Source organism: Lemur catta, chromosome 17 (assembly GCF_020740605.2).
Source record: "Lemur catta isolate mLemCat1 chromosome 17, mLemCat1.pri, whole genome shotgun sequence".
NCBI lineage: Eukaryota > Metazoa > Chordata > Mammalia > Primates > Lemuridae > Lemur > Lemur catta.
Genome location: NC_059144.1, coordinates 3,205,368 through 3,229,653, shown reverse-complemented (window position 1 = coordinate 3,229,653; position 24,286 = coordinate 3,205,368). Strand labels below are relative to the sequence as shown.

Here is a 24,286-nt window from a genome sequence, read left to right as displayed (position 1 = left end):
CTCCCATTTGGCTTGAACAATGCAGTGGACTCAATGTCTGTGTCCCCTCTCAAAATGCTGAAATCCTAATCCCAAGTGTCATCGCTTAGGAGGTGGGGCTTTGGGAGGTGATTAGGTCATGAGGGTGGAGCCCTCAAGAATGGGATTAGTGCCCTTATAAAAGGGACCCCAGAGAGCTCTCTCACCCTCTTTCCTCCATGTAAGGGCACAACGGGACGACAGCAACCTGCAAGAGGCCCTCACTGGAACTTGACCGTGCTGGCACGTGATCTTGGACTTCCAGCCTCTGGAATTGGGAGCAATACGTGTCTGTTGTTTCAGCCACCTGGCCTGGTGCTTTGTTATAGCAGCCCAAGCAGAGAAGACGGGTGAGGGCCTTAGCGCCCACAGGGTCAGCACGTCAGTGCGCAGGCAAGGTGCCCGCCTGTGTGCGGCAGGGAAGCGTCAGGCTCACAGTCGGGGCAGCCTCTCACTTGCTGGGGACTTCAGACCAGTCCCTTAGTCTCAGCAGGCCTCCACGCCCTCAGGGTGATGGCAAGGACGATGGCAGAGATGCCCCTCCGCTTCTGGCCACACTGGATGCCCCAAGCCCAGTGTCAGTCCCCTGGGCAGACCTGACTGGCCCTTAGTGGACACATGTCTCTCGGAGAGGTCTCCCTGGCAAGGTATTGTCACACTTTCATTCTAACTATGGCCTTGACAGATCAGTGGTGGCTGGGAAGGTGGGAGTTTGCTCCCGCCCAGCTGTGGAACCTCAGGGATTTTGTGGGGGACCATAAGAAAACACATATTTGGTCTTTGTCTCTGGTGCCTGGCACAGAGCCCCTGAGACCACAGGAACCCCCTGAGTGAGAGGGGCGTCTCCTATGCACAGGGAGCCCCTGTCAAGCCCACCTGAGTTTATGATGAGGTGACTTTTGGTGGGGCACTAGGTAGCTTCAGGGTGGGGCTGAGCCCGAGAGTGACCCAGCAGGGATTAGAGGGTTGGGATGCTTCCATGTGGCTGTTCCTGAGTTGTCCCCTTTACAAGAAAACTGTCACTGTAAGTACAGTGTTTCCCTGAGTTCTGTGAGTCATTCTGGTGAATTATCAAATCTGGGGGGATTGTGGGAACCCTTGAATTTGTGGTCACCTGGACAGAAGTGTGATAGCCTGGGAACCCCATCTGTGGCTGGCATCTGAAGTGTGAGGTCTTATGGAACTGAGCCCCTAACTTGTGGGGTTTGTGCTCAAGCCAGGTAGTTTAGTGCAGAGTTGAATTGGACTTTGCGACACCCAGTTGGTGCCAGAGAAGTGGAGAATTGGTTGGCGGTGGGAAAAAAAACCACTTTGCCTCTCTGAGCCTTGGCTTCCTCACCTGTAGAACGGGGGTGACAAGGCTTCCCTCACAGGGCCAGGAGAGCCCACGTGTGTACAGCGCCCCGCCCACAGCAGGTGTCAGCACATAGCAAGTGCCCCTCTAGCCGGACCTGGCGTCCATACCTGTGCAGGCACGGGGTGGCCCAACTCATCTGTGACGCTGACTCCAGGGAAGCCAATGGTCAGGGTGATGATGGTGGTAACCGTCCAGGCCAGCGGGTTGTAGGCTGTGACAAAGTGTCCTGCGGGCCCTGCACCTGCACACGGAGAACAGGCTTTGCTCGCTGCCACTGGGCTCACTGAACACCCCTGGGCATCCCTCAGTACAAGGGAAACTGAGGCAGTAAGACCCGGCCTTCCAGAGCTCCCTCTGGAAAGTCAAGGTTCCATCAGTTCCTCACACATCTCTCCCTATCAGCCCACTTCACCAATGAGGAAGCTGAGGTCCAGGAAAGTAGAGTCACCTGCCCAAGGTGACCCAGCTTCTAAGGCCTGCCTCCAAAGCTTTGAGAGCTTGGTACCATGAGCCACTAGAGAATTCTCTGGAACCTGTAGGGCCAAGTCCAATTCCTAGCCCGGCATTTGAGGCCCCAGCAATGTGGACCTGGCCATGTCTGACAACTCCCGTGTCCCTCAACACGGCACACGCTTCCAGCCTCCCTGCCTCTGCGCAGGCTGTTGCCTCGCTGGAACGCCTTCCCTCGCCTTCTCTCCCTGCCCCCTGCTCAGGGGCCGCCCTTGTGTGCTCACTGGAAGACACAGGCCGGGTGAGTGTCTCGTCAAAATGACATGAGCATCTCACGGGAATGACAGCTCTTCAACTGCCCCGCTCGGCAGTGAAGTTGCAGCTCTTTCTACAACTGTCTCTCTCACCAGACTGGTGTCCCTGAGGGCAGGTCCCCACCCAGGGGCCCTTGCAGAGTCTGCAGGTCGGATGGGATTACACACAGACAGGGGGGAGGGACGGCAGGCCAGGTGGAAGGCACAGCCCAGACACTGTTAGGGCAGCAGGCAGGCCAGAGCGGGGACATTCAGAAGTTGGGGAGCTGGGGGCCCTGTGCACAGGAAAATCTCATGGACGTGTGGGGAGAACAAATTGTCCCCATCTGCCCAGGATTTCCCCGGTTTTGAAACCCCTCAGTGCCAGGCACACTGGTATGATCGGTCACTCTACACACGGGAGACCTCACATCAGAGGCCGTTCCCACGGCCGCCCTGACGTGCGTGAGCTGGGCAGGGCGGAGCTCGGGAGCGGGTGCGGGAGGCCAGGGCGGGGCCGGGCCCCTGAGGACACCCACACTCCCTCCGCAAGGCAGGGCAGCGCAGGACCAGGGTCCAAGCCCCGCTCCGTGTCTTCCCACCCGTGTGACCCTGAGCTCGTCTACAACCTCTCAGTGTGTTTCCTCAGCTGTGCGACGAGGACAGTGACAGTTCCTGTCATGTGGAGCCTGGTGAGGCATTGTATCAAATGCCGCGTGGGTATTTGCGCTCAGTAAATGTCCAAAACATGTTGGCAGTTATTTCTGCTCTAATGGCCCTTCTTCATTTCACGGCTGAGGGGACAGAGGCTCAGAGGACCGAAGCCACTTGCCTGAGCTGTTGCCATGCCCCGGAAGCCCAGGTTGTCGAGGCCCCCGCCCCTGCCCCTGTCTCAGAAAGAACCCACAGCCTCCCCGCAGGGGCCCGGCTTACCCGGGTCAGCGGCCGGGGCTGCGCGCCCTGCCCCTGGCTGGGGCCCGTCCAGGACGATGGAGGCCATGAGCTTGCGCACACCCAGCATCCCCGAGGTCAGGTGCTCCTCGTACATGTCTCTCACCTTGGGGGACTCGGTCCCGGTGATGGCGTCGTGGTGCTGGACCTGCGGCACCCCCAGAGTGGAGGAAGAACAAGATCAGGACCCGACCCCGCAAGGCAGCTGGGAGGCACCTGCACCTGCTGCGTGCTGGCTCTCGGTCCCTGTCACCTGGGGCCAGGGGAGAAGGTGGGGGTCCCTCCCCCAGCTGCTGAAGCTAAGAGAGGCTGATGAACTGGCCCAGCTTTTCTTGACCTTGTGGAAACCCTGCCCTTGTCCTCCTCTCGGGCAGAAAACAGACTCTTGGGAAGGCCCAGCTGCATCTCTGAGACCGAACCTCCCCACAGGTGCCACTGGCACGTTGCAGGTACATTCTGGGCAGGTTCTGGGCACGCTCCACTCCACTCAAGACATTTATACTCTGCCCTGAGGCAGAGGTGGAACTGTCTCCTCTCCACAGAAGGGGAAACTGAGGCTCCACAGGTGAAGCCACTTGGCCCGTCCTGGTCTGATGGAATTTAAAGTCACCCATTTCTCCTATACCACAGTGACGTGTTCTACCAGCAATTCCCTTGAGATGACTGTAAAGATGTCACAGCTGGCGAGGCCCTGTTTTGCATGGGTGACTGAGGACAAGTTATAGGACTTCTTGGGTCTCAGTTTCCCCTTTTGTACAGTGGGGTCAAGTGGAGATGGAGACTTAACTTGCTTTGTGGCGGCTGCCGTGCCAAGCAGGTTATTACCACATTTAATTGTGGGAGTGTCATTGTCATTGTCTGGGGAGGGAATCAGGGTTCAGAGAGGGAAGGTCATGTGCCTGAGGTCACACAGCTGAGCTGAGCTGTGAATCCCGGCAGACCTGCCAGAGTGACTGCCATTTCACTTTGGCCTTCATCCCTCTTGGTAAATCTGCTCCAGAGCCTAATAAGGCCACCAGCTAAAGGCCACCAGACCTTGGCCTTGGCCCAGTTTCACCATGCATTGGCCTTGTGACCAAAGAGGACCTCGGTTTTCCCCTCAGTAAAGTGGGGCTTCTAGGGTCCCAGGGCTGGGAGGATTTGCTAGGACAAGGGTGGGGAAGTGCACCGCTGGGGAGGAGCCAACCCTGCTGCTGTGGCTGAGAAGTGTGGCGTTACCTCGGAGACCGCCCAGCGGAGCTGCTGGAGCTGCTGCAGGGCCCAGGCTGGGTCCAGAGGCCCTCGAGGGGCTGGCCACATGTAGCGCGTGAACATGGACTCCCCGGCATACAACAAGGCACTGGCTCGCCGTGCCAGCCCTTTGAGTGCACTGCGGGATGTGTAGAAGCCCGTCCAGGCCTGGAACGGTTCTGGGAGAAAACGGCAGACGGTGACCTTGAGATGTCCTCCACGGAGCCCACTAAGCCCAGCCCTGGCAGAGCAGAGAAGCTAGGGCCACAGAGGCAGGAGGTGAGAAGCTCCAGGTAGCCGCTGTCCTGACCCAAGACACAGAGGATGACGATGGGACCAGGGCCTCTCAATGAGCGGCTTCCCGTGGCTCAGAAGCTGGTTCACGGTTTCCCACTGTTTCTGCCTTCCCGCTCCTCCCAGGTCTGGGCTGTGCCTCGATTTACCTTGATTCCCTGTTCTTTCCCAGTAGGACCTGGGCCAGACCAGGAGGGGTGGTCCTGTGGCCCTGGGGAAAGGCCACAGGCTGTGGGGTCAGAGCGACGGGGTCCTCCATGGCTGCACGGCCAAGCTGAGTGGCCAGGCAGGGGGACCCCACAGCCTGCGCTGCAACCACACCACGCCCACCTCAACTTCCGTGTACCGCCCCCACTAGGTGTAGCCACGCCCACCTCAACTTCCGTGTACCACCCCCACTAGGTGTAGCCACGCCCACCTCAACTTCCGTGTACCGCCCCCACTAGGTGTAGCCACGCCCACCTCAACTTCCGTGTACCGCCCCCACTAGGTGTAGCCACGCCCACCTCAACCACAACCACGCCCACATGGGTGTCCACCCCACACCTCTACTGGGTAGGGTCCTGAGTGCTATGCAGCCCCATTCGTCACCACTCAGACGCAGAGACCCCAGAAGGGCAGGACTGACCCAGGTCGCCGGCAAGTCTGGGCTGTGCCGGGCTGGAAGGAGCCCTACGGCTGGAGTCCGTCTGCGCTGTCTCTTTGGAAGGGGGGTGCTGTGGTTTGAATGTCCCCTCCAAGACTTATGTTCAGATTTAATTGCCGTTGTGACGGTACTAAGGGGTGGCGTAGTTACGAGGTGCCCAGGTCACGAGGGCCGTAACCTCGCAAACGGACTAGTGTTGTCACACGGAGGGGGCTGCTCTGCCAGCGGCGCGTTACGAGAGCACGTTCGGCCCGCTCTTGCTCGCTTGTTTTTTTGCACTTCTGCCCTCAGCCGCAGGACGACACAGAAAGAAAGCCTCACCAGATGTGGGCCTTCGACCTTGGACTTCCCAGCCTCCATGGCTGTGAGCCAAATAAACTTCTTTTCTTTATAAATGGCCCAGCCCGTGGGGCTCTGCTGTGGCAACACAAAAAGGATTAAGATGCCGCCTGGTCTGCAGGCCTCTGCGCTGGGCAGCAGCTGAGAGCTTCTCTTGGCTCATCTAATTTGCACAGCAGCCCCGTGGATGAAGCACCGGCACTGTCCCCATTTTGAGGCAGGGCAGTTTGGTTACCTACGCAGTGCCAGGGTGCAGAGGCTCACTCCACGGCTGGCCCTTTTAACCCTCAGGCAGTGCAGCCAGCCCAGCTCTGGCCCGAGGACACAGGTGCTCCTTGGTAATGACTGCGCAGTAAGAGGGAGCCTGGGGCCGTCAGGACACAGGGAGGCACCTGGCCCAGCCTTAGTGTTGTTGGGAAGGGCTTCCTGGAGGAGGAGTATGTGTGACTTGTGTAGGAAGAGAAGGCGGGGGGAGGGTGCTCCCAGAGGGAGCTCAGCACACGCGAAGGCGTGGAGGCAGGACATTGAGCGCGTGGGCACTGGGGAGAGGCTGTGCTGTGGCAGCCAGGACGTCTAGGTGGGGCAAGCCTGGCACCCTCTTGGGCTCACCGAGCAGCGCTGAGCTGACACTGAGGTGGGCAGAAGGTCTGCACCCTCCCTGGCACCCCCAGACCCCAGAGGCTTGTACCTGTGGAATAGGGCAGGAAGTCGTGGTAGTCTCGGGTACGCCAGGTGACATTGAGAGCGTGCAGGGCGCGGAAGTAGTCGCCCAGCGTGGCATACTGCACAGAGACGCCGAGCTTGGCAGTGCGGCTGTTGATGTGGTCCAGCAGCGGGTCCATGTTGGCAAACTGCACCGAAGCGTTGAAGAACTGCTTGTCACACCCCTGCGGGCCGGACACGGAGCAATGCCTGTACTCCCGGAGCAGAGCCCTGGCCTCCCCCCAGCCACCCTCCCACTCTCCAGGGTGGCCAACAAGGGCCCCAAACTGGCTCCTATAGCTGAAGCCCCTGGGCACCTCTTAAAGCCCATCGTGTTGCTACTTATCCAAACCATAATAATATATTTATTAATAACAATGCTAACAGCCACGACTCACCTTCAAAGAAGGCAGTCACGGGTTAAGAAGACAGCTGTGAGGCCCTCCTGACAGGGTCGGACACAACTTTTACCCCTTCCTAGCCACTCTGCTTAGTAGCTGTGTGGTCTCAGGAAAGTTCCTTAACCTCTCTGGGCCCCAGTTCCCTCAACTGCAAAATGAGATACCAGCAGTGCCTGTCTCCTAGGCCCCGAGGTGCAAATTAGATTGATGAGACAAATATATCCCATAACAGTGCCAGGCACGCAGCGGGTAATCGCTAAAGTATAGCCATGATGATGACACGTCAGGCACTGGCCTCTGGGAACACTGTCCCTCAATTAACTTCTCACCAAACCTGTGAGGCAGGTACTGTCATCGCCCTGCCGCACAGCTGAGGAACTGGAGCTCGGAAGGTGCTAAGGTACGCGGTGACTGAGCTGGGGGCCAGGCTCTGGCTGGGCCTCGGCCACAAAGGCCGTGATGGGAAAGAGGGGGGCTGGCCGGAGCTGCAGAGGCGGGCATGGGGCGACGCTCCCTCGGGCGGGAGGGGCCGTGTGCGTCCCGGGTCGGGAGGGGCTGAGTGGGCCAGGCCCGGGGCTCTGCAGGAAGGGAGGGCAGAGCTGCCGGACTGAGGATGGCCGCCTCGCCTGGCCTGGCTCGGGTGGTCCCGGGTGCAGGGGCGGACTGCACAGCGGTCCCGGGCTGTGCTGAGGGCACCGGGCCTGGGACCCGCCTTACCCAGGGCCAGAGCACGTGCGGTGTCCGGAACCAGGCTGCCCGCTGCTTCACGTTCGCCACCAGGGCCTCAGCATAGAGGTCGATGTTGGCTGGGGTGACGGGCTCACTCATGTTGGGGTACACCCCATCCGCAGGTGGCTCTGGGAAGACGGCCACACCATTCCAGTAGAACCCTGACCTGAGGGCGGGCAGAAGGTCACTGGGAGAAGACAGGAGCTTTGCGGACAGGCAGGCTCAGGCCCGGCACCAGCACTCACTGGCCCGGGGCCTCCGCACACCATCTCACCCGAGCCTGAACTCTCCTCTCCCACGATGACCCCGCAGTGGACCAGATGAGACTCATTTGCTCGTTCGTGCGGGCCACCTCCGTGTCCATTAGATCCATGATCTCAGGACCCCAGGCAGGCTGGGGACAGGGTGAGGCAAGTGGGGCCCCCGCCTAGGGCACAGAATTTAAGGAGGTCCCCAAAATCTCAGTAGTCAAGGTATATGATATTTTAGTGCAATACTTTAAAAAGTCAAAGTTAATGCAAAAAACCCACGATGAACAAAATGTCAGAGTTTTAAGCAAAGACAGGATCAACAGGAATGGATTTCTCCCTTTGCTGTGGGTCCCGCGTGGCCTGGCATGGCGCTGATCCCAGGGGTGAGCCGAGGGGCCGAGAGAGCCCCAGTGAAATGCTGTCACGCTCACACTCTGCAGCCTCGGTGACACCCATGGGAACGTCACCTGGAGCCTGTGGTCCTGGGCAGCTGCCCAGCTCTGCCACTGCGGACACACTGGCCTCAGTCCCCTTGTTGGGAAGACGTGTGGCTGGTTGTTATGAGGATGGGATGAAAACAGTTCACGGACAGAAGCTGGACGGTGCCTGGCGCACAGAGGCCGCGACTGTCAACGAAGCCCTCTGAGGTTCTCCCCAGCTGCCCCTGCCGCTTCCTTTCCTACCCCAAGAGGGGCCAAGCACCTCACCCAAGGCCCCACAGGCACAAACGGCAGAGCCGGGATTTGAACCCAGAGCTCTCCGGCTGCAGAGAGATTGCAGGTGGCTGTTGCCATGACACAGAGGCTTGGAAGCCAGAGACCTGAACCAAACTCTGGCTCTGCCACATTTGCCAGCCGTGGGATGGGGGTGGGTTACTGTGCCTCAGTTTCTCCTTCTGGAAGGTGGGGCACTAAGAGTGTCTCCCTCATGGCGCTACTGTGAGGGAGGGTTCTGAGGTGCTTGGAGCTGGCTGCCCGTGCTCTGAAAAGCAGCTAGGAACGTGCACTTGGGCCCGAGTCTCACCCTGTCCCGGGGGCTCTGCCAGTCCCCACCGTGTCTTCACCAACCCTCCCTGGGAGGCGGAGTGTGGTGAGGCTACTGCCAGCACACAGGCTGCTTGCCCGCGTGTTCCCCCGGCAGCCGGACCAGCACCCCCCTGGCCCTCAGCCTGGCGGCCTTCGCCTCCCTGCTGGCCGGTGACATTATTCCAACAGGCCAGTCACATACTTCCACAGGAGCCAGAAGGCACTGCCCTCTCGTCACTGCGCGGCCTGCCCTGCCTGCCCACCCTGACCCCGGGCAGCCCCCACGGGCACATGCAACACAGGGCACCGTCCTCCTCGGGGCTGTGCGTGTACGAGAGGCACAGACTGCTGCCGGTCTCACCCGTCCCGTGTCAGGTGGTGTGTTCACCTACCTCGCGCTGTTCAGGGCGAGGACCCTCCCTCACCGTCGGGGTAGACACGAGGTGGTGGGGACAGGTGATTCCATGAGACAATGACGAGCAGATTCATCCCATGCCCTCTCCCCCCACTCCTCCTGCCTTCTTCATTGTGATCCCTGATAAGGACAAGGACCCAGAGAGGACAGGGAGGGTGGGGACAAACCCTTGTGCCAGCTCCCCAACAAAGCCAGGCCACAGCAGGGGCCGGTGGGGCAGCATCCGTGTCGGCGGCCTTCCGCCCGCATCCAGGGCACCCCAGACGCGGCACCCTCTCCAAGCCCAGTGGCAGGTGGGGGGTGGAGGCGGGGAGCCAGGTGGCCACCACCATTGAGGGAAAATCAAACTAGAAGGGTTGGAGGGCGTCAGAGGGAAGCTTGACAGCGCCCCGGGGACGCCATGGCCGACGTGTGGCTGCAGGGCTCCAGGGAACCAGCAGGCTCACTTTCCTTGCCTTGCAGACGGGGGCAGCAGAGGCCAGAGCAGAAAGGGACCTGCCAGGGCCAGGGTGGGAGGTTCCTGGGAATGCTGACATAAAGGCCTCATCCTCTAAATCCTCCTGCCTCAGGACAGGGACCCATGACAAGGAGCACTTTGCTGTTACCTGGAACTGGGGTTAAATCCTGCCTCCCCTACTCACAGGCTGGGTGACCTTAAGCTGATCACTTACCCTCTCTGAGCCTCAGATTCCCCATCTATAAAATCGGGTTAATAACCCCACCCACTCTGTCAGAGAGGCTTAAAAATGTGAAACTCTATGTGGAAATTCTCAGCGAGCCATTGTCAAAACACTGCATAAGAGCGGCATGGGCTGGGCAAACCCTGCTGTGCTCAGAGCCCCAGGGCCGTGCAGGGCCGAGCAGGCGACAGGCGGCGGCAGGAGGACGCACCTGTTGGAGAAGGGGATGTGGGACGGGGTGCAGTAGCTGTACTGGTCCATGATGTGTGTGAAGATCTGCTGCTGCACAGACAGGGACGGGGACCCCTGCCACACGAACTGCAGCTCCTGCAAACCCAGAGGGAGCAGAGTGAGGGCTGAGGGGCAGTGTGGCCACCCCGGCTCTGCCTCCCCCAGCCCCACCTTGCCTCTTCTCAGTGTTCAAGGATAGGGTCTCCCTCTGCTGCTTCCTCTCATGTGCCCAAAGCCACATGTGGTGGCATCTGCCTTCCAGAAGGAGCTGCTGATCCACCCTACCTGTTTCTCAGTGCAGGCTTCTCTCCGCCAGGGCCTCTAAGAGAAGCTCATTTTAACTCTGCTTGAATACCCCCAGGCACAGGGAACTCATCACCTCCCACCAAGTGTGCAGTCTATTTTAAAAAAATTATTCTGATGTTTAGAAAGTGCTCAGGGATACAAAGCAGGGATAGAATCCTAGTTCACTGGCTCTGGGACCATACACAAGTGCCTAAGGCCTCTGTGATTTGGTTTCTGCATGAAAATGGGGACAGCCTTGCCCAGGTCATAGGGCCATCTGCAGGCGAGATGGAGCTGGCAAAGCAAGTGTGCTCAGTGTTCAGTGCGGGCTACTGAGCTCCTAATGACAATGCAAATGACACCACTCTTGCCCTCCTAGGGCCTAAATACACTTTGTGCAACTCCCTCTAGCCAGGTCTACAGCTACTCTCCAGAACCTTCTTCCTAGAATGATCCGGGACAGAGTTGTTACCTTTTTTGGCCTTACTTTCCTCACCTGTAAAATGGGGATAATTATGACTCCACCCACCTCTTATGGGTTGAATCGTGGCCCCCACAAAAGCTATGTGGAAGTGCTAACCCCTGGTACCACAGATGTGACCTTATTTGGAAGCACGGCCCTTACAGAGGTAAAGGTACAGGTTAATCAAGTTGAAATGAGGTCATTAAGGTGGGCTCTGATGCAGCAGGACCAGCGTCCTTGTGAAAAGGGAAACTCTGGGCACAGACACGCACAGAGGGCAGACGGTGTGAAGACTCAGGGGGAAGACAGACATCTTGGGCCGAGGAGAGAGGCCTGGGGCAGATCCCTCCCTCACACTTTCCGAGGGGATGTGGCCCTCCCAACATTTTGATTCCGGACTTCCAGCCCCAAGAACAGTGAGCCAGTAATAAATTTCTGTTGTTTGAGCCGCCCAGTGTGGGGTGCGTTGCCACGGCAGCCCCAGCAGACGAATACGGCAGCAAGTGAAACGAGAGATGGGCACCATCTGGCGCCAGGCAGATCTCAAAATAGCTGCCACACACCTGAAGAGTCATTACGTCTCTGCTAACCATTCTCCCGGCTGAACGCGCCCTGCGGTTTCCGGGTCGGTCCGCCACTGCCCGCCCAGTGCGGCTGAGCTCTAGTAGCCCGGCCGCAGGCCTGGCAGAAGGGGGAAGGGGCCTTGAAGCTGGAGGCGTCCACGCTGGGCCTGCAGCTCTGCGGGAAGCCAGGCGCAGGGGACAGGGCACTCCTGGGGAGGAAGCAGCAAGAACAAAGGCTGGGGGTGCAGCCCAGTGAGCCAGGGAGCTGCCCAGGGCTCCCGAACGCCCGGCACAGAGCCGCGGCCTCCTGAGACGTGCTGCAGCAAGGAGGGGTGGGGTGGCGAGCGGGCGGCAAACACGGAGCCCGACTCACCTGGGCCGCCTGCCGGGCCTCCTTCAGGTTGTAGTCGATCCGGGAGACGAGGTGGGCATTGAAGCCCGCCAGCGCAAAGAGGGTGGGCGTCGTGGCAGATGCACCAAACGGGTCGACGTGCCAGGAGAACTGGGGCCGGATCCCAAATGTTTCGTAGAGAAACCCGTGACCTTCTGCAAAGACAGCATCGCCCTGCTGGTGCCTGGCAGGGGCCCGTGCCTCCCCGCTCACGCTCACCAGGCTGCCCAATCTGGCAGGCCACACTGCCGCTACCGGGCCAAGCAGGGCCACATGGGTTGGCAGAGGCGAAGATTTCAATTTTTAATGTTTAATTGTGGAAAAGTACATATAATACACAATTTACCATCTTAGTCATCTCTAAGTATACACATCACATATTAATACAGTAGTGTTAATATATTCACAGTGTTGTACAGCCATCACCACCATCCATCTCCAGAACTTTCTCAACTTCCCAAACTGAAGCTCTGTCCCTGTGGAACAGTAACTCCCCCAGCCCCTGCACCCACCTTTCTCCTCCCTGTCTCTATGGATTCGACTCCTCTAGGGACCTCACATAAGTGCAACCACATGTCTTTGTGTCTGGCTTACTTCACTGAGCATAACGCCCCGGGGCCATCTGCTCCACAGCCCGTGTACAGGTGCAGGGTTGGTGTGAACTTGGAAAAGACGCTGATTCTGACGCCGCAGCAGAGCTCTCAGGCATCACGACATTAAAAGGCTAAGTGTGAACTTCAAATCTGAGGGTGTGGTGGCTCAGAAATGCATCCAGAAACTACTGCTGCTTCTCCAAGAGGTGAGGCTTAGGGCCCAGAGGGCGGCTAGACTCAGGGCCTCACTTCTGACAAACACGGCAGGGCATGGCGCCCGTGTGTACCTCTGGGACGAGGCGACAAAGGACACCGAAGCTTTGTCCCTGGGCTGCGCCCTTGGGAAGCTGCCCAAGCAGCCATGCAGCGAGGACCCGCCCTCCTCTCACAGCCAGTGACGAGCAGGGAAGCAGGGCCGCTAGCCCTGGTCTAGCCTTGAGGTGACGTGGCCCCACCGACACCCTGATGGCAACTTCCCGAGAGACTCTGTGCCAGAACCACCCAGCTGAGCCCTTCCTGAGCTCACCCACAGAGACTGCAGATGTGAACTGTTTGTTGTTGGAAGCCACTAAGTTCGGGGGCAACCTGTTACGTGGCAGTAGACAACCAATGTGAAGGGCTCTATGCCAAAACCACCCGGCCAGTCATTAGTTAAGCGGCACCACAATGAGCCAGACCTTCGGCTTGGTGCTGCAATGGAATGACATCCCAGACTTATATAGGTCCTTGATTGACATTCCCCAAGTCCTTCCCCAAAATATTACTTTCTTAACATCCTAAGAGACAGGTGTTATAATCTGCATTTTAAGGATGGAAAACAAGACTCAGGGAACTCTAGTAACTGGTCTAGAGGCAAACTGCCTTCGTTGATGAACTCCCCCATCCTGCAGACCCTGGCTGAGGCCAGGACAACACTGGCATTCTGGCACAGGGCAGCCATCAGACCCCAAAGCAAGGGCAAGACAGGGAGGGGGGAGCTGCTGGGAGGCGCTGGTGGGGCCGAGGAAGATCTGGGGTCAGACGCACAGGGGAGGTAACTGACGGTCCCCCAGGGAGCCTGGCTGGGAGTGGCACCCGAGTCCTCAGGAACACTGGCCCGGCAGGCAGAGGAGGTGGAGCAGGAGCAGCCTGGAGGACAGGGGCGTGCTGGGGCCAGGGTGTGTTAGGGACAGAAAAACAAGTGAGAGGTAATGGAAACCAGAAAAACAGAAAGGAGAAAACATTTATAGAAAAACAATAAGGAGGAAACGGTTGCAGAAAAATATAAAGAGGGAAGAGTTATCTCAGTCTTAGAAAATGGGGTAATTAGGCCACGCCACACTGACCACCAGTCAGAGAACGGAAAACTCCACAAACAACCAGGTCACGGCACTCACCCCGCCACACACGTATTAGAAAGAACGACTGAAACACGACCTTTAAGCCATGTCCACACCTGGAAAGAGTTCAGTCCCCAAAGCACGGAGCTGTAGTTGTGAATAATTATAACTAACCTTTACCTAAACACAAAGCACATAAAAAGAGAAACCTAGAAGCAGACAGTGTCTCCTCCACTCGGAGAGACAGACCCGTTTCCCCTTAGGAAACGTACTTTCACTTTGTGCCCTTAAACTTTGCTTACAATAAATTCTTTATGCGTACTGGCTGGGTGTCTGTCATCTCTCTCGTCACACAGGCCAAGGCTTGTGATCCCTCCAAGCCCAGAGCCCAAGAATTGGGGCAACACTTTGGAGCCTGTATGTCTGGCCATGGTCAGCCGTGACCAGCACTGACAGGTGCAGGAGGGAGTGGTCGACAGACAGCACCACGCCGAGGGGCAGGTGAGCTCCGAGGGCGCCGCCTCTCGCCAGATGGGGCAGCCGAGGGGGGCAGGCCCACGGCTGCCAACCCAGCATGGCACACAGACCTTTCCTCGCTCGCAGAATTCTCGCTTTGTCCGGGGGACGTCATGCCCGGCCACGAGGGGTGAATCACAGCCCACCTAAGCCAGACCTGGCAGGCTCACTCCCTTCTGCCAGATGTTTGCTGTCTTGGTCTGCCTGGCAGCTAGAGGCAGTGTTAACTAATCAGGGGGGCGACCACTGGGCTGAGACAGCAAACTGAAATCCAGCTCAGCAAACAGGAAAACAACACATAGCTCAACCAATCAGAAACCGTCACCCAGCCGCTAACTAGGGACTTTTCACTGTAACCAACGAAACACTTGCTTCATGCTTCCCGAGTCCCTGATGAAAGTTTCCCCCATATGCCCCTTGGTGGAGCTCTAGTGCTTCCCGATTCATGAATCGCTGTTTGCTCAAATAAACTCTTTAAAATTTTAGTGTGCCTAAGTTTATCTGTTAACAGAATGGACTATGGATATAACCGAAAACAAGTGTGGGTTAAGCCTGCCAGTTTCAGGGAAAGATTTCCCACCTTAATTAAAGAGAGAAATAGGAAGAAAGCTCATTTCCCCTTTTCTCCTGCCTTGAATGTGGCTGTATGGCAATACGATGCCTGGAGCTATGGCAGCCACATTACGACCACAAGGGTAAGGCCATGAGAATCACAGATATCAAGGTGCTGCCAAACCAGTCCCCAAACTATCCCCAGCTTGTTAAGTAAGCAGTAAATGTCCTCAAGACTCAAGTCACTTTACTCAGGTGTTCTGGCCCTCCTACAAAAAGCTCTCCTGAGAGTTACAGGTGACTAACGAATGAAACTGCTAATTGGCCCCCAGTAGACACCCTCTCCTTTCTTTTGTTATAGTAATAGAACCACACTTTCCCTCTTGGTTTTAGCAGGGCACATGGCCTCCCAGCCAGACACTACATTGCCCCAGCTTCCTTTGCAGCTAGTACAGGGCACATGACTCTACTTTGGCCAATGGGCTGTGAGTGAAATATTGGACTACATTCCCCAGCCTCCCAGCAGTTAGAGGGGACCATGTGACCCAGGTTCTGGCCAGTGGGAATGTGAGCAGAAGTGATGTGGGCAGGTTCTGGGTCACCCTTCACAAGGAGGCCGCCTGCCTCTCTCTCCCATCCCCTCTCCCCCTACCCTGCCAGCAACGAAGACAGGCAACACGGAGGGGGATGGCAGAGCATCACGACAGAAGCAACCTGGATCCCTGGGTCACCGTGTGGAGCGGAGCCACCCAGTCGCCAGAGTGGCTACAGCTGCAGATTTCCACAAGAGAGAAAAAACCTTCCCTCTTGTGGGAGCCACTGTCACGTGGTCTCTGTTAAAGCCGCTGAGCCAGCGTCCCAACCGGTGCAGTGACCAGGCCAAGACGTAGCTCGCCAGTGTGTGCAGGGCAGAGGCCGGGCTGCAGGGGCTGAGGGAAGCAGAGGAAGCCGGGAAATAAGAGGTGCGGCTGCAGCCCAGGCTGGAGAGAGCTGCTTTCCTCCTGCAGGATGATGTTAAGTGCGCCTTAAACACTGCTGGGGAGGGGTCGGAGGCACGGAGGAGGGTTGAAGAGAGTCTGACGACACAGGCGAGAGGGGTCACTGGCAGGGTGGGAGGAGAGGGGGCCGGGGGGATGGCCCAGAGCTTGAGTTTGAATAACCAGGACAGCAGTGGGCCCCCAGGACAGGCACAGGTGTCCCCTTCGCTCCACCTGGACACTTCCCTTCCTCCACTAGGGCCGATAGAGCCCCAGTACTTCCGAGGCCCAAGCTGGGCTCTCTCCCCCTCAGGAAGGGGATGAGGGGGTCTTTCCCTCTGGTACCGGCCACTCTTCCAGGCCTCTGCTGCGAATCCCAGTGGGGAATCTGCCGCCCCTGGGCTGCTGCCCACACCCAGCTTTTCCCAGTCACTGAGGTGCTGGGAACAAATGCTTTTCCCCTCACTGGAAATGTCATGTCTAAAATTAAGGTGGCTGTTGGCGTGACTGCCAGGAATGGGAGCTGGAGGAGGGAAAGACAAGAGCAGCGAGCTCCCTGACAGGCTTGGTGCTCCCCGGGCCTCCGGGGCAGCCAGCAGGGTCTTGCTAGAGAGGTGCCCCAGAACCCCAGGACAAGGTCAGAGGCCTAGTGGCCCCGACCCAAAGACCTTGCCCAGGAAGCCACCTTGGGCTGAGCCCGGAGACCGTGCCCGACTGCAGGCCTCTTCCTTTGCTGCCCAGGGCCTGCCTTGCCGCAGGGCTCCACAGAGGCAAGACGGAGGACAAAGGGACACAGCAAGGGGTCTAGCACCCTCACCTGAGAAACCCCAGCCCCTGGGCACTGTTCACAGCCAGAATCCCTGGGGACACCTGGGATGTGTGGTTTGAAAACGCCACCCAGAGAGTCTGACATGTACCCTCTTCCCCTGCCCGAGGGACTACAAGTTAGAGAGAGAGCCCCAATGTCGTCTGATCTCGGAAGCTAAGCAGGGTCGGGCCTGGTTGGCACTTGGATGGGAGAGAGAGCAGGGGCCAGGCAGACCTGGTTTGAGCTCCAGCTCTGCTACTTACTGCACACAAATCCTTGCACACCTCTGTGCCTCAGTTTCCTCACCTATAAAGTCAGGCAGTTAACGGGACCACTTGCTACCAGGCTGTCCTGAGCAACCAGGAGGCAACAGAAGGGAAAGGGGCTTAGCTAACAAGGAACCTGCCGACCAGGTCAGGCTCAGGGCACATCCGGGACGCAGCACGTAGCTGGTGGTGTGACTCAGGCACATTTTGACAGCATTTGAACCTCAAATTTCTCCCCTGCAAATGGGCATTTGGAAGGTCATCCATCCACAGGATTGCCCTGGGGGCTGAGGAAAATCAGTTCACGTCTTATACCTAGAGCAAGGCGGTCATCACGCAAGGAACCCAAGGTCTGTCCCCTGAGGGCCCCATGCATTGGGGCGGTTTTGGAAACGGAGCCTCACAGACTCCGCTCACCCCACAGTGTCTCCAGGGGCTCCTCTGCCCCAGAGCAACGAACCCCAACTTCCTGGGGCTTCCAGCTGCTGCAGGTCAGGCTTGCAGGGGCAGCACTTGGGCGTTCAGGCAGGGCACAGCAGGCTGAGAGCAGAGGCGAGGGAGCCCCAGCTGTGGGCACCCTGAAGCAGGACAGTTCAGCGCTCTCCCCCCTGCCCTGCCTCGCCCACCGAGCACTTGTCTGGCCAGGCCCCGTGCCGAGCCCTGGGGACCCCGATAGGGGTTGGACAGGGGTCCCTGCCAGGGGTGAAGCGGGGAGGCCATAAGGAACTGTGGGGACCCCAAAGGACATTTCCTGGAGGGGGGACTCAGCTGCAGCTTGAGGATGCGGGCGGAGAACAAGAGGGAACACCAGGAACGAAAGCACAGGCGTGAGGAACGGCACAGGGGCTGCCGCTGCGGGCGCAGGGCGGCGGGCCCGCGAGGGGGGCCGGGCTGCGAGGCCTGTGGAAACGCGCACTCAGGGTTGAAACGCGATGAGAAGAGCACAGGCTTCGCAGTCGGGGAACCTCAGCACGGCTGCGGGCAAAGCAGCTCCTCTCTGAGCTTTGGCTCCTTCACCTGTCACCTGCGGCAACAGACCCCGCCTGCGGTGTGGGGACGCAGGGAGGGGGCACAGTGGGGGCTGTGCACAGAAGACAGGGATGTGAGGGCCAGAGGAGAAAGGGGTGTGTCTGTAATGCTGCCTCCTTCGTGGCCGCAAAATGCAGGGACTGAGCAGGGACTGCGTGAGCACAGAGCAGCGAGCAGCGGAGATAGGGGAGACTCCAGACCACAGACAAGGAGAGGAGAGAGTACTAGAAACACCCTTAGACAGCATCACACCCGCCTCGATGGCTTACAAATAGGGAAACTGGGGCCCACGCTGTCGCAAAGTGACTGTGGGACTTGGAGCTTCAGTCACCAGGCCTGGACTCAAGTTCCGGTTATTTGTCCTTGAGAGAGTCACTTCATTTCTTTGGGTCTCAGTTTCTACATCTGCAAAATGGGACTGAGAATCACAGTGTCTCCTCATCAGCCTGCCATTAGGATGGGGTGGGGTGTTGTCCATGAAAAGCATTTGGTAAACAGCAAGTAGAGTGCCCACTGTCACTGGGGGTGCGGGTGGTGAGGATGGTGGGGACGGTGGTGAGGGAGGTGGTGGTGGTGGAGGTGGTGATGGTGACGATGGTGGTGACAATGGTGATGGTCATTGTGGTGTGGGTGGTGGTGGTGGCAGTGGTAAGGGCAGCTAACATTTACTGAGCATTTACTAGAGAACCACACACCCTACTAAAGGGATTATTCAAATTATTCCAATTGAATCCTCACAACAACCCCCTGTGGTAGGCATTACCATCAGACCCATTTTACTGATGAGGAAACTGAGGTTACCTTCCTTGCCCAGGGACACAGGGGTGGGAACTGGCACAGCCAGGCCATGGCCAGGCCATGTGACTCTAGAGTCGATGCTCTCGACCCCTGTGTTCACCTCCCTCGGCCAGGCGTGCAGATGGTGCCAGCACGTCTCTGTTTTCACTGGCCACGGTCCCTGCTGATAGTCTGGGTGCTTGTCCCCTCTAAATCTCAGGGTGGAATTCCATCCCCAGGGTTGGAGGTGGGGCCTGGTGGAAGGTGTTGGGTCACGGGGGCAGGTCCCCTCATGAACGGCTTGGTGCCCTCCCGCAATACTGGGTGCGTTCTTGCTCTGTGAGTTCAGGGGCAGCTGGTTGTTTAAACCAGCCTCGCACCACCTCCTCCCTCCCTCACTCCCTCTCTCGCCGTGTGACACCTGCTCCCCTTGACCTTCTGCCTTGACTGGAAGCTCCCCAACACCCTCACAAGCAGCAGATGCTGGTGTCATGCTTCTTGTACAGCCTGCAGAACTGTGAGCCAAAATACCTCTTTTCTTTATAAATTCTCCAGTCTCAGGCATTCCTTTACAGCTGCACAAAATGGTCTCTTTTTTTTTTTTTTTTTTTTTTGAGAGAGAGAGTGTGGTTTCTCACTTTGTTGACTGGGCTAGAGTGAGTGCTGTGGCGTCAGCCTAGCTCACAGCAACCTCAGACTCCTGGGCTCAAGCGATCCTCCTGCCTCAGCCTCCCGACATCTGGGACTGCAGGAGCTTGCCATCACACCCAGCTAATTTTTTGTTTCTATTTTTTACAGCAACACAAAATGGACTAACAGGTCTGCTGGGGGGTGTAGCCAGAGCTCAGACCTTGAGGGCTCAGACACCCAGTCCCAGTCCCACTGGAGGTCCTGAGGGACCCTGAGTGCAGGGCAGGGTGGCCAAACCTGTGAGCTGCAGGATCTGGTCATCAAAGTGAGTCACAGCCTCATCATGCATGACTTGACCTCCGAGGACAAACTCCAGGCGTCCTTCGTCCAGGAGCTGGCGGACCTTGGCACGGGTGGGCAGAGAGAAGAGAGCCAGGCTGCAAGTCATGCCTACTGTGCCCCACGTGCCCTCCGCCGAAACTCCTCACCCTGTTTACCCTGCAGAGGCAGGACGCTGTCTGTTCTGGTCCACACTGTGTCCCCACCACCTAGAAAGCATGTGGCCCACGCCTGATATTTGAAATATATATGTGTGTGTGTGTGTGTGCGCGCACGTATATATTTGCTTTTGAAATAATTTCAAACTTATAAATAAGTTGCAGGAAATAGCACAAAGATCTCCTATATATCCTTTCTGTGGATTCACCCATCATTAACATTTTTGACCTATTTGCCTTAACATTTTCCTTTTCTCTTTGCACTTACTGTATTTTTTCTAAAGCACTTGAAGTAAGTTAGCAATATTGTACCCTGACTGTCAATTTCAGTATGTGTATACAAATAGCTCTGTATAGACTGTGCTTTTGGTTTACTTTCTAAAGGTACTGTATTTGTAGGTCATTCACGCAACAATGTTAAATGAACACCTGTTACACACTGGGTGCTGTCTGGGCACTGGGGATTCAGCAGTGAACAAAGACAAAAATCCTTGTGTCCAGGGAACTGGGTTGATCACAAACCCTGATCTAAACTAGTCCTGTGAACAGCCCAGTGGGGTTTCGGCCTCATGGGGTACGCTGGCAGGGCCCTGGCCAGACCACCCAGTTGAGTTTGCTGCCAGGATCTTCACTGGGCCACCCTGGCCAGCTGTGTCACCTGGTGACTATGTTACCTGGTGTTTCTGCTGGTCTGAGGCGACGCCGTCCCACCACAGGCGGAAGAACTCCTGCTCCACTGCGATGAACCGGCGTTGCTGACCGCGGGAAAGCTCCTCTACCACGGAGGTGTAGACGTTGGCTGCATACGCCCGCATGCTTTCCTGGGGAGGGGACACTGTCACACCAGCCCCAGTGCGGGCTCTGAGAGGGCTTGGTCCCAAGGGGAAGACTCTACGGAGCCCAGATGTCCCTGCGGCCCCTGCCACTCGCTGAGCACACCTGCACAGGGTGGAGGGCCCTTCCCTTAGCATCCCACCGCTCACCTACAAAATGGCTATGGGGTGCCCGTTCTGCACCAGATGTATGGTGAGGGCTGGAACTACGAGGACAGCATGGGCTCTCCCTGCTTGGACGAGATTGTGCTTTCAGACGATGACACCCTGCGTGGGCAGAGGGATGCGCCAGGCCAGGGCTTAGGGACAGTTTCCCAGAAGGGGTGAGCAGGCCGGGCCCTGATGGGGCAATGTGGGGGCAGCACAGGAAAGCCCCAGGGGTGAGAGGGGGTGTGTTCCAGGGACCCCAAAGGGGCCTGCTTGGGCTGAAATGAATGGGGCAGCGGACGCTGAGAGGAGGAGCTCCCTGGGCCGTCTCCGGAGTCCGGCCACCTGCCTTCCCCAGGCCAGGAGCTCTGCGGGCCAGAGTGCAGCAGCTTCCACTGGAGACTCAGGGCCCAGCACACAGTGGTGCCCAGACAGTGCTCATTAAGTATATGGTTAAGAGCACTGGGCAGGGAGTCAGGAGGTGTGGGGGTTATTCCTTGGTGACCTTGGGCAAGGCACTGACCCTTTCTGTGCCTCAGTTTTCTCTTCTAGAGACTGGTTGTGGCTGGCATACTTCGCCATGCCCTTATTCTATCTTCATCCTTGGATGGTCCCCCCACACCCTCCCACAGCCTGCCAGAGACACCCCAGGACTGGACTTAACACCTGACATCAAACCCTCTTCCTGCCTCTTTCTCTTCTTTAAAATGTCACTACTCATTCAGTAATGTCCTTTGTAAGGTCATTATATCCATACTCACAGAGGGGTTTTTGCTCATTTATTCAGGTATTTCCTTCCTCATTTCAAAAAAGAGCTCAAAGAGGCTGTTTCTGCTCCGGAAACCAGAGGAAATTGAGGCTTTTCCCTCATTCTCCTTTTGCACTCTTATCATTCATTCAACAAACATCCAGGGACACCTACTCATCAGGCATGGCGAGGACAAGTCAGTGAACAACATGGATGAAGCCCCTGCCCTGTGGAGTTTACGTTCTAGTGGGGAAACATGATCAACAAGCCAACAAGTAAATATAGGGACCCTTAGATGCTGACAAGTGCTATGGACAAAACCCTAAAGGGAGGGGAGGCAATGTGGGTTAGATAGGGTTGCTGGGAAGGCCTCGCCAAGAAAGTGACTTTGAAGTAACAACAGAAGGAAAGGAGGAACTGAGCCCTGCAGATACCTAGGAGGAAAGCATTTTGGGCAGGGCACAGCCAGTGCAAAGGCCCTGTGGCAGGAGTGGTCTTGGAGGTGTTGGTGGAAAAGCAGGAAGACCAGCATGGCTGGGGAGGGGTGAGGCCAGGTGGGGGCAATGCTGTGTCCTTCTGAGTTGTAGGAATCAACTGCCCAGTGTGTGCCTTGGCCAGTGTGGGGTACATGCCTGATGGCAACTGAGCATCTACAGAGATGACAATAATTTGAGTCCCTCCATCCCCTCACATTCAAGCGGCAGGAGAGGGCTCAGAATGCAGCCTTGGAGCTCACCTTCTGGCCATCTGGGGAGCTCCAGGGCTGCCCTGAGGCCCGGCCCACCACTGAACCCACCCTTTACACAAATCGATAATGGGGTGCAAGGCAAGAACTGTGGTAAGGGCCTGGCTAAAAATAAGGCCCAGGCCCAGCTAAAAATAATGATAATAATTAGCCACTGTCCCCCTGTTTGCTTCTCTGTAATCGCCACTCTGGAGCCACAGAGCTGGTGGTCATAAAGATTCTTAGCTTTCTCCATAGATAACATCTCCTTTCGAAACCTAGGGGTAGTTTCCGAGATATCTTCCAGGCCCCGAATTCCAGCCGCCCGTACCAAGGAACTGACTGAATTGGTCCTGCGACCCCAGCCCAAAAACCTGGTCAGCAAAGAAGACAATTTCTACAGCGCTATGGTTCCACACCGAACCCAGCCAATTAGCAGACTCAACTGCCTACAACAAACTGTCTTTAAAAACTCTGTCTCCCAAATTCTCAGAGAGGCGAATTTGAGAAATTTCTCCTGTCTCCTTGCTTAGCACTACGCAGAATAAACTTTCTCTGCCGCCAACCCTGCTGTCTCGGCGTATTGGCTTCCTCTTGGGCAGCGGGCAAATGAGCCTGGTTGGGCGGCAACACCACCCCAGATCAGACCAATTCTCAGGACCCCAGCAGCCCCAGGCTGTGGTAGGAATCTGACGTCTACCATCCTGGAGTGCCAGGCACCCAGGATATATGGTAAGGATTACTGTCCTCACTTTAGAGATGGGGAAACTGAGGCTCAGGGAACGAAGCCCCTTGCCCAAGGTCCTGAGCAGAACCACAAGGTGATCACAGGATCAACCCCAAATCCTGTCCTCGGGGTTATGAAGGATCCTGAACTGGCCTCCAACATCCTGCCCTGCAGGGGACCCGCCCCAGCCTGCTTCCCATCTGGCACCTGACGTCCCACTGCTTTGATGCCAGCCCACCCCTCCTGCTCTAGGCTTACCCTGGCAATGTCAGCCCCCACACTGGAGTCCCCACTTCTCTCCAGCCTGGAATGCAGGGGCCCATCCAATCAGTGCACTGCTACAGAAGGGGAAACTGAGGTTCAGAGTCAGGAAGTGAGCAGCCCAAAGTCAGAGACTCAACCAGTCCTCAACAGAGTCCGGTCTTGAATCCAGGCTGAACCTTCCTCCTCTGTGCTGGCATCCGACCCGGGAGGCAAAGCCACACTCGGATCCGCAGGGAGAAGGAAGCTGCAGCTTCAGAGGGTGCGCGCGGAGCGTCGCCGGCCACCCACCTGCACCGTGTAGACCCAGCCCACGTCCATGTGGCTATGGGGCACCACGAAGGCTCGAATGGGGCCCTCGGGCCGGGCCCCGGGCGGTCGCAGCAGAAGCAGACGCAGGAGCAGCGGCAGCCAGCGCAGCGGCCCCATCCCTGCGGCCGGCGGGGACGTAGCTCCGGGCAGGCGACAGCGGGGTCGGCCCTCCAGGCCGGCGACAGCTCCGCAGCGCCCGGGCGACTTCCGGGTCCCAGGGCGGGGGCGGGGCCCGGACGCGCCCATTGGCCGCGGTCTCGGCGCGCGCGGGCGCGGGGGGCGGGTTCTGGCTCCGCCGGTCGGCGCTCCACCCCCCAGCTTCGGGTTCCCGTCTGTCCCCGTCGGTTCCGAGCCCGGACCCGCCGGCGGGAGGGACTGCACGGCGCTCTGCCTGGGGGGCTCCGCGTCCGGGGCTGCTCCTGGGAGCCCTCCCTTACCTGGGCCCGGCCCGGGGCGCCGTGCGGGGGAAGGAGGAAGTGACTTTGGAGACAGTGTTTGCCAGAGGGCGCACAGTTGGTGGAAGAGACAAGGCTGACAGAAGCTTTCCGGGTCACCGGCCGGTGACATGGGGCAAGATAGTTCACTCTGAGCTACGCCAGATGGGGAGGATGCGGGGAGCTGTGAATTGGCTGCGGGAATGCACGGAAAGTGGAGACGAGCAGTGTCGCCGGCGGCCCATGGTGGGGCCGCGGTCACATGGGTACACCCTGGTGGGGTGAGAGTGTGGCCTGGGGCGGACCGTCCACCTCCCTGCCCCCAGACAGCAGGGTCCGTGGTTGGGGTTTACTGCCTGAGAACCAAATGGCTGGGCCCCTGACTGGCATTTTCTCTGGGGGTGGCGCTGTGGCTCTGAGCT

At 57.9% G+C, this 24,286-nt stretch overlaps 1 protein-coding gene across 1 annotated transcript in view; it reads right to left on the bottom strand.

Annotated features, from left to right (window-relative positions):
* The window catches only part of MAN2B2 (mannosidase alpha class 2B member 2), a 38,629-nt gene extending 14,999 nt beyond the window's left edge, over positions 1 to 23,630 (bottom strand). Inside the window, exons 1-10 of the mRNA XM_045528376.1 lie at positions 23,410 to 23,630; positions 20,353 to 20,499; positions 19,479 to 19,584; positions 11,697 to 11,869; positions 9,993 to 10,108; positions 7,399 to 7,576; positions 6,267 to 6,465; positions 4,288 to 4,478; positions 3,052 to 3,217; positions 1,483 to 1,616 (exon numbers count right to left, since the gene is read on the bottom strand). Of these exons, the coding sequence (XP_045384332.1) occupies positions 1,483 to 1,616; positions 3,052 to 3,217; positions 4,288 to 4,478; positions 6,267 to 6,465; positions 7,399 to 7,576; positions 9,993 to 10,108; positions 11,697 to 11,869; positions 19,479 to 19,584; positions 20,353 to 20,499; positions 23,410 to 23,547 (1,548 nt within the window). The 5' untranslated portion in view covers positions 23,548 to 23,630. The remainder of the gene's footprint in view (positions 1 to 1,482; positions 1,617 to 3,051; positions 3,218 to 4,287; positions 4,479 to 6,266; positions 6,466 to 7,398; positions 7,577 to 9,992; positions 10,109 to 11,696; positions 11,870 to 19,478; positions 19,585 to 20,352; positions 20,500 to 23,409) is intronic.
* Positions 23,631 to 24,286: the final 656 nt, after the last annotated feature.